Here is a 9797-nt window from a genome sequence, read left to right on the forward strand (position 1 = left end):
GCCTACTTTCTTTTGACATCTTACCTACCCTAAATTTCTAGGACAACCTTTAGCACATGAACCTGGACGTTTAACCACTCATGATTCAGATGAAGGAAAGTACTCCTACCTGGGCGTACTGTATTATACATTGCGGGACAAGGAGCATATAGAACACCACCAACAACAAAAGTGCAAGATATACTGCATGTGAGACTGTAAGTTAGCAACTGAACAGAACGCGAACTGTTCAACCATCCATTGCATTCCCACTTCGTTATACATAACCACGTCCTACTATTTATTGACATATAGCTGATGTTACACAAGTCACTACTTTCTTTACAACAAGGGTCACTAGGCAGTCCCGTGTGGTGATGAGCCAATACACATATCATTACACGAGTGGCATACAGGAATGGCCAGGCGCAATGCATATTACAGTCACACGAAAAATCGCATTTCCTCAGGATACTATTAGCTCCTGCTCTATGCAGCCTATAGCAGGCTGCCACCAAATGGGTTGGCTTGCTGTTGTGAGTTGTTGGCTGCCGGGAACGCCCCGAAACCATTATCTAGGAAAGGGTTAAAAGCAGGGGCAGCGCCCGGATGCTGCGGCTGAACTGGTGGTCCGAAGGGGTTCTGATGGATCATTGGCGGCATCTGCTGCTGTTGAGACATGGCAGCCATTTGAACTGAAGGTGGGGCAGCGACATGATTCGACATTGCGAAAGGATCATTTGTCATGAATGGGTTCGGAGCTGATGAACCATACAACTGCTGCTGTTGTGTCTGCCTGTATGCCCCCTCGTCATAAAGGCTGTCCAAGATGAGCTTGTCAAGTCCACCACCCTGCATATAGAGTGATGATATTTAACTATTTTTGCAGGTGAAAGGAGCTTCATAGATAAAGTAGAAATTCATTCTACTGTTTAGTGAAAGCAACTGATAAACTTGTGACCACAAAAGAAGGGTTTGAGCAGACAAAACACCAAATCGCATAAAATGAATACAATCAACACCCAGTGTACCATTAGATTTTTATAAGTAACGAATCGAAACAGACAGATTTTATGGTCAATAATACTGTGTTGAAAACTATCAATGCATATTAACACAAATAGGTACAAACCTAACAGCAAACCTTTCAACTACAAGCCAGAGTAAACATAAAATCCACTTCACACCCTATGAGATAACAAGGTGGAAAAATGAAATGATGCTATCAAAGAGTGCAAATGACTATTTATTTGACGGTGTATGAGACAGACGTCAGAAGAATTGGACATCAACAAAAGACAAAAGGGAAGGTGCACATATCATACTACCACGCTTATGCCCCTTCTTATTTTTTGCACAACTCTGGTACTGTTGACAAGGTATAGGAGGTTGTACAACAAATTGTACTCTTCAATGTCACTCAGGGAGCAAGTGGCATACACAGGTGGATATGGACTCTGAAACTAGTAGAGCTCTCCAACACTTACATTGAAGATGCAGGACGAGAACAAGATCACATGGATTAGATACTTACGAGTTTAATCCAGTTGCCTAATAACTTGTACTTTAAGATCAAAGAAAGTACACAAGAACAAGATTAACTCCACATTTTGATTAAGAAGAGCTGCTAGCCTAAATTACTTGTATAATGCAGGTATGCATGACCATCTTTCTAATTCAGCCTACAAGGTAACTCAAAATGGCAGCAATTACAGAGAAAAACATCAACATAAATAAGTGTCTGTAGTGACCAACTGCACAACCTAACATTCCTATGTCACTACATGAGAAGATCAAGCAGAGCATAAGCGCTGTCCTCATAAATATATGCCTACTTCTCGGCGATAGCTTGCAACGGTTATTTAACTTGTTATACTTCCACTCAGCAGTAGGAGTTCGGTGTCATGGTAACAAACAATTATGGTGTCAATAATATGGGTCTTCCAATGGTTATTTAACTTGTTATACTTCCATTCAGTAGAAGGAGTTCAGTGTCATGGTAACAAACAAAATACGGTGGCAATACTATGGGTGCCATGTCAGAATAAGTACAAGTGGTACATTGATTCTGCCAAAAGCATAGTTGAACAACTGAGCTGGTTCTCTAAATGTGATTCAAATTTTACAAAAACTTAGAACTTCAAATAACAAACCATGACTAATACTGCCCAAAGCAATCAAAAAACGCCTCAAAACAGCATGTGGGATTATGGATATCCACAAGGACTTTTAACCATTGCAACGAGCAACGATGGCCAACAGCCAAACAGTATCAATAGGAAAAAAATTTGCAAAAAAAAAAATCAATAGGATAAAAATCCTCAGAAAAGAAAAGAATAACAACAGCGGAGAAACTAACCAATTGACTATCTGCAGCAGACGAATTTGTGTTACTTGGAGCAGTAACAAGGGCAAGTTCCCATCCTGTTGGATCAAATCCTTTGTCTTGCCATCCGGTGGTGCTAGTTGTTGAAGTACTCGCATCTAATACATAGAGATACAAAATATCTCTCAGTTAGTTGATTAGGAGGCAACATCGTTAAAAGTCACTAAGAATTCAATCGTGACTCGTTACCTGATGAAACAATGGCTAATGCAAGAGCATTGCTCTCCTCTATTGCTGATACACCAGGGCTTGGATCATTTAAGCCCTATCAACAGAGGATATTTAGATTGCCAAAATCAAAGCAGATTTAAATATAGGTGTTCTTTTTCTTACCAGTAAATCACCAGTATCAGCCACAACAGTCTTGGAAGGAGGTGAAACAACTTCTGCAACAGGCTGTTCTGGAACAGGTTCTTCAACTGGTGGTCTTTCCTCTTCAACAGGATCCGGTTCAGAAACTTCCTCTGATTCTTCAGGTTTATATGTAAGAAGAAGCCTCTCAGGAAATTCCTGAAGGAAAGACAATGCAAATATTATGAATTGACTTCATGCCAGTAACCAACTGAATAGCCTAGATGGGTAACATAACTAACAGAGTTGTACTCCAAAGCTAGCTTACATGGATAAAGGAAAGTTAAGTATTGATGTGCCTAAACTTGTTATAGTAGTTAAAAATAACAAGCTAATGTAATAGGCATGTTATATTTACCACATAAAAGGTATGCCTCAAGGATGCAAACTAATATAAATAATACAACAAGGTTTAGGCTAAGGCATGGTTGACATTGTGGTGGATTATGATAACCTCATTTGAGGTGCGCAATTGGAGACGCACCCGTTTTTGGCTGGACTGGTGGACGTGTCGGGGCCCCTTTTATGGCCAGATTTCCTCGCCTATTTAGCTGCTGCACTGATCCACTGATTTCAGTGTTCGACGCAAGACAACGGGAAGGGGATCCTGAGGTTTGGGAACTTGCGTTTAGGAGACGGTTTGGACTCACGGAGGCAGTCTAATGGGACAACTTGTGTCGAGATGTCGTGGGCTGGCAGCCAGCGAACGAGGAGGACAAGGTGTCTTGGTCACTCAAGCCATCCAGGGATTTCACATCTAAATCGGTCTACCTTGGGCTGACGCAGGGAGCGGCAGTCACTTGCTTCAAGGAAGCTTGGCGCACCAGGGTCCCTCCCAAGGTAAAGGTGTTTCTGTGGCAACTCATCAGGGGACGTCTCCCGTCCTCTGAGCAGATTGCCAAGCGACATGGGCCTTCGGATGGGAGGTGCGCGTTGTGCTCTGGGATAGAAGATTGCAACCACATCTTCTTCTCTTGCCCCATCGCTAGATTGATGTGGGCTGGAGTTAGGGAACTCCTACACTGCGACTGGAACCCCGCAGGGCCAGGGGAGTTCATTGCAATCGCCCAGGCCTATATGGCCCCCTTCATACGCTAGTTTGGTTCACGTTCGCGGACCTTGTGGACTATTCGCAACAAACTAACCATTGAAGGAAAGATGATTGGGAACCCAGCTGATGTCTTGTATCGGATGTTGATTCATATGCAGTACTGGAGGGTTCTGGTCAGACACAGGGACAGGGCGATCTGGACGTGGCGGTGGACGACGTCAGGAAACTGTACGCAAGGTTGCGGGCTGAGTAGCAAAGGACCCCCCCCCCCCCCCCCCACCCACCCAGTGGATGCTCGCTCATGGACTTTTTCAATTTCTGTATCTAGCTTGGTTGTGTGCGTGTGTGTGGGCTTGTATCCGTAAACGCTTGTAGCGTCAGTATGTCTCTCACCTGGGTTGGGTCGATCAGCTTCGGCTGTGGTGGTGTGAGTGGTTTGTTTGGTGTCTGTGAACAATCCGTTTGCCCTGGGGACTTTATTTATAAAGCCGGGCCATGAGGCCTTATGTTTTAAAAAATAACCTCATTTGATTGAGCCGGTTTTAGATACTAGGGTGATTGGCTAGCCTTTTTAATCATGTAGCTAACAAATAGTAGGGATGTTAAAAATGGGTTTACTCAAACCTTGCAAAACCCACCACGGTTCCCTATTCCATTTTTTGAACTAGCTGAACAGCTCTACTAGACTATATAGAAAATTATGATTGTACTAGCATCTGGAGCTGCCAGGTTGGGCGGGTTTGTTCCAACCTTTCTTTTAACACCCCTGATGGATATTATTGAGTTCAACATATATGACTAAATAAGAGAACAAGCATTGGATAACAGAGTCAAGACATTTTACAACTTGTTCAAAGCAGATATAAAATCACAGCAACCGCAAATAGAACCTATGGAAATTTGCATGCTGACATTATAGTAGCCATTTCCTGTACATCCACTAAAACTATAACAAAACCAAAGACAAATGGTGCACGTTATTCCTTTAAACACATGAGAACAGGCTATCTTTTATGTAATATTTTGGAGATCAATTTAGTATCACCTTTTCCCCCCATACATTTGTATCACACCTATGCTATGTTATCAAGTATCAACTGCAGACTGGATCATGCTGGATGCATCTAACATTTCAATGAAACAGGATCTTCACTAAAAAATATATAACAACAACAAATACAATGCTCCTTGCCTCATTTCCTAAGAATATGCAATCGATACCTAATTACAAGAAGCAAATAACACAATTGGTAGGATAAGAACATGCAAATACCCGAAAACAGAAACAATAATTTCAAATGTATCATCTAAGTACTGACCAGTGGATCTCGAACTGGAACCATCCGCGGAGCGTCCCTCACGTACTCCTCCATCGTCACAAGAAATGTTTGCGGTGGCTGAGGAAAATTACTTAAATGAGACGATTTGCCTAAAAGCTGATATAAATAATTAAAAAATAGAGAGCTGGCACAAAACCTCACCTCCCTCAGAGTGGGAAACTGAAAGTTCCTCGCGAGTTCTAGACCCCTGCAATTTTCATAGAAGTCAGATAGACTCCCTGCCTGCATCAAAGCCAGACCGGGTTAGAATCAGAAGATACACTATAATTTTGATCTTCAAAATCCAGATACACTCCACCATATCCTCTTCTCAGCAATTACCTGCTGGCCAGCCCTTCTGTAAATTTCAAGGGCCTTAAGTGCTTCATGTCGTGCCATCTCAAAAAACTACACCCATAAACAGGAAATTAATATATCTTACGTGCAGATTGTTGATCACACCACAGTAGTACAAATAGTAACTTGAAGATGCCTTTTACCTTATCGACAAGGTTAATAATTCCATCATTTATCGCGCAATAAATTTTGAAACTCTCTTTTAGCACCTGTAGAAAACAGAGTGAGTCATTAGTCATTCACTCCATCAGCAAAATCAACATATTGTAAGTGGTGCTCAAGTTGAGAAAATTACATCATTTTATTTGATTATCTGGCAAAACAATATAGGAATATCAAAGCAAAGATGAATAACTTCTAATTTAAATGCAATCACAACAAAGACATAAATCAGGTGTACAACTGAATAATTCTACACAAGGTGTCTCTGTAAATTCAACACGGTTATCAGTGGCGGAGCTTTAAAGAAATTGTTGGGCGGGCCAACCAAAGGATATAGATTGAATTATTTTATTGACAAGCAATTTTTGCAGAAAATATAGTGGAAATATCGACGCGGCGAGTTCTAGCTCTTAGATGCATATGCTCTATGTTTTAAACATATTTTGAAATGCCAAAAGAGACGGAAAAATATCAGGGCATACATCTCCGCATTCTAGGCTCACACAAAGTCGTTTCACAAAAAATCAATTTTTTGTGGGCTCCATAGAAAAGATAATTTCTGGTGCTAAAATAAGGCATTCACGAGATATTTATGTGTGTTTTTACACAGACAAAAATATCTCTTTTTCACGAAACTTTATGTGAGCACATAGAATATGGAGCTGCACACACAAATATTTGTCTGAAACTTTTTTAACAATTTAAAATGTGTTTTTTGGTAAATGGAAGGTAAATTTCTGGAAAATATCAAATTTCCCATCGTTCCTAACTCAGAATTTGAAAGAAGAAAAAAATGGTTTCAGCCAACATAAATGACCTCCTAACATGACTAACCAGGGTAGTTTTATTTAGAATCGACTAAACAAAGCTAAGCTAGTACCTAGTTAGGAACGGCAATAATTTAATTGGAGAAAATCCAACGGAGCAGTCAAAGCAACGTGGGCTTTCTTCGAACTATCTAGGAGCTCTGGGTGCTCACTACGACGTTGCCGGCCTGCTTGCTCCTATACTGCCAATAAACTGGGCCACGGATTATGCTTAGATATAGACATTTTTGCACAAATTATGGGCGGGCCACGGCCCGGTTCGGCCCCTGAGTAGCTCCGCCAGTGACGGTTATGATTAAGAATACGCAGCATCAGCCGATACAGATCACTGGAGAAATATTTGTCGTTGGCCATGATATGAATCATTTACAGAGAAGGAAGAACCAACATCTGTTCCCTAGACTTGTTATGAGACAAGAAGCAGATAACTATCTCCTATTATAAGGCAAAAACAAAACTCTAACTGCGACATCTATTCCCTATACTTGCCAAAAAAAATCCACGTGCAGCTTATTATGAGACAGTTCCGTTGGTTGCACCTCCTCCAAGGTCTAACCAACCTTATCCATAACAAGTAACAGAGAAATCTTTTTTCCCCAGTTCCACAAATAAGTTTATGATGGATATGCATCACGTGAAATCAAATATTGCTTTAAAGTAGTGAGCTTAGAACAAAAACACAGTAGAGGCTAGAACACAAACAATTAGAGCTTACCAAAGCTAGAGCATACTGCACCAAATAGTTGTTATTTGCGGCTCCTTCAGGCTGCAGCACCAAAATGTAAATTTGTGTTATGTTACATACAGAGATAAAAAATGGCAGCAACTGAGAAATTCCCGGATCCAAGATTTTTAGCCTAGAGTAAAGAGATAATCACCCGGCATCCAACAAGTCGATATAGTAACTGCTGCAAAGCTGGCAACTGCTCTAATAGATCTTGGGACTCTAGTTCACGAGTTCTACTGTGCCCCTGATGAAATAATAGCACCAGTTAAAGCAGTGATTAGTAAGTGAGAATCCATACTCAGATTTAGTACGTGTGGTCAAACTAGTGACTGGTGTAAAAAAATTGATATGATTCTTCAGACCTTTTCAGGGCCTTGACCTTGTTTGGATAAACGCTCAGCCTCTACATCATATTTCAGTATCCTGAAGCATTCCAATCTTTCCTCCAAAAATTGACCATATGTGCGAACCCATGCAGAACAGTCCCAAGCTGGACAACAGTCAATCTTAGTATAAAGGATGATAAGCACCTCATCGGTATTTCCTACCAAATGAAGGGATACTAACCAACTGGGCTGGAGTCATCCTTGAAGTTAGAGAGCTGCAGAATCCGCCCCCTCTGTGAAAAGTTAAGAAGCTCTTCCCGGAATGTAGGATCCCCCTCTCGTAGAAGTCTATGAACTACTACAAGCGCCTTCAGTGCTACCTGTGTGTTACAGCAAAGGCATGGAGTAAATAAATTGACTGCTTATAATATCCTGAAAGATTTATGGATTCAATCGTTTTAAAGGTGTAAACTCTAGTTGATATTACTAACGTAACTGCTGAACTGGATGATGGAGTTGAAACCAACCAGCAAAACGGAGAAATATCGGATGCGGAATTAACAGCTCTGCCATTGTAACATAGCGTATTTTGCACATCTGGCATCAGCATTTGGTGTGATTTTTCATCTGTTTTGATTTAATAATTAATGGTGCTACTATTTTTACATAATACAACATCTAATGAGAAATTAACAACCACCAACCTAGGTTATATCTTAAAAGGGTAGTTACAGATTGGCAACATAATAAAGCAAATTGCAACTTCCTACTGATTGTCTTCTAAGATGCCAGTAGAACCAGTCCCATCGTAGGGGGCAGAGAGATTTCATTTGAGAGTCCAAAATGCATGTAATCAAGCTATCATCCAAGGCAACATCAACACAAGAGCATAAATGGAGAGGAAATGAAGCTTACAATCCAATTGCGGGTCTTGGAGAGACGTCGAGAGAGCGCGTGGATGCAGTAGGCGATGTCCGCCCGGGGCCTCGCGATGGACGTCGCAGCAGCAATCTCTGCACCACCACCACCACACACACACACAGAAAGACAACCAATCAAACAACTAACAAAAGAAGCACGCCTTATTCCCCCTCCTCTTGGAGCCAGGCACCTAGAGGCACGATCTAATTATGAACCCCGGGGAACTCTAAATTAGGGGCGGAGCAAAACGGCGCAGATATAGTGGGGGCGCGCGAGTGGGGAGGAATCTTATCGAACGCACTTCGGAGGTGGCGCTCCTTGGGCGGGCACTCCACGTGGTTAGTCGCCTTCACGATCGCCACATCCAGATCCTACAAAACAAACAGAATCCCCAATCAAAACCAGCGCAGATCCGGGGCTCCCACGCGCCGCCAGCCCACACAGCGTACAGAAAAAACTAGGGTTCCGACGGATTCGGCGCAGATAATAGGTCGGAAAAAATCAGGGGATAGGGGTTGGGGATCCGGCGGGCGGACCTTGAAGTCGGAGTTGATGTTGGCGAGGCTGACGGTGGTGGTGTCCTTGATGGCGCCGTAGGCCTTGCGCCAGCTCTGCATCGACGCCATTTCCGCCGCCGGCCGCCGGCCGCCGCTCGCTACGTTCCTGGGCCGCTGTTGCTGGCGACGGTTTCCTCGTCGGATTCCCTTTTTTTTCCCTCTCCGCGTTGGCGTTGCCGTGTCCAAGTTTCGTGTGGTGTGTGACAGTGTGTGTGGGAGGCTGTTTTTGTGCGCGTGATAATGGGGAAGTAGCGGGTGTTTTCTGTGAAGTTGACGGCGTCTCTCTCGCGGTCGGCGGCTGCGCCCGGAAGGTTCCAGACTTGCGGTCCATTTTCTACGGACACCCCTGGGAACTCGTGAATTTGCTGCTACTGAACATGCATCGTGTTCTAGTCTTCTAGAGCTCTTCACATGACGGTTAACTCTTCTAGCCGACGTCAACATTTATATTTTGCTCTCCATATTTAATGAACAAGAAACCTTAGTTGCTATCCTCTACCTCTAGAGCCATGAGTCGCTCCCCCTCCGCCAGTGATGGCCATTTCGATGATGTGGGGGAGGAGGGACTCGATTATCTTCTCGCTTCGGTGTCATGCCACGGTAACGGTGATGGCGATATTGATTTCAGTTGAAGTTTTCTTGATACAATCCCATTTCGAGGATGTTTGGTTCAGTGCTGCCGAGAAGCTTGACACGTGTTGTCTCTATTGGATTTTATTGTATGAAAGAGTTCGTTCCTCTTGCTAACGTGCTTTTGTGTGGACATTGTTAGCGACATCATCGTTACATTGTTCAACAACTCCTCCTTCAAGTTTTTCTGAGCTGCCAACATAT

The 9797-nt window shown here is 42.7% G+C and overlaps 1 protein-coding gene across 1 annotated transcript; it reads right to left on the bottom strand.

The window, feature by feature from the left end:
- Window positions 1-202: 202 nt before the first annotated feature.
- LOC127327432 (putative clathrin assembly protein At2g01600) lies at window positions 203-9187 on the bottom strand. The gene is made up of 15 exons (XM_051354204.2): window positions 8943-9187; window positions 8708-8777; window positions 8401-8498; window positions 7727-7865; window positions 7522-7649; window positions 7311-7403; window positions 7148-7198; window positions 5587-5652; window positions 5429-5494; window positions 5249-5329; window positions 5087-5164; window positions 2699-2875; window positions 2555-2630; window positions 2339-2463; window positions 203-831 (listed from the first exon to the last, which is right to left on the bottom strand). The coding sequence occupies exons 1-15, from the start codon at window positions 9030-9032 to the stop codon at window positions 478-480; spliced, it is 1692 nt and encodes a 563-aa protein (XP_051210164.1). The 5' UTR covers window positions 9033-9187; the 3' UTR covers window positions 203-477.
- Window positions 9188-9797: the final 610 nt, after the last annotated feature.

Source organism: Lolium perenne, chromosome 1 (genome assembly GCF_019359855.2).
Source record: "Lolium perenne isolate Kyuss_39 chromosome 1, Kyuss_2.0, whole genome shotgun sequence".
NCBI classification, from domain to species: domain Eukaryota; kingdom Viridiplantae; phylum Streptophyta; class Magnoliopsida; order Poales; family Poaceae; genus Lolium; species Lolium perenne.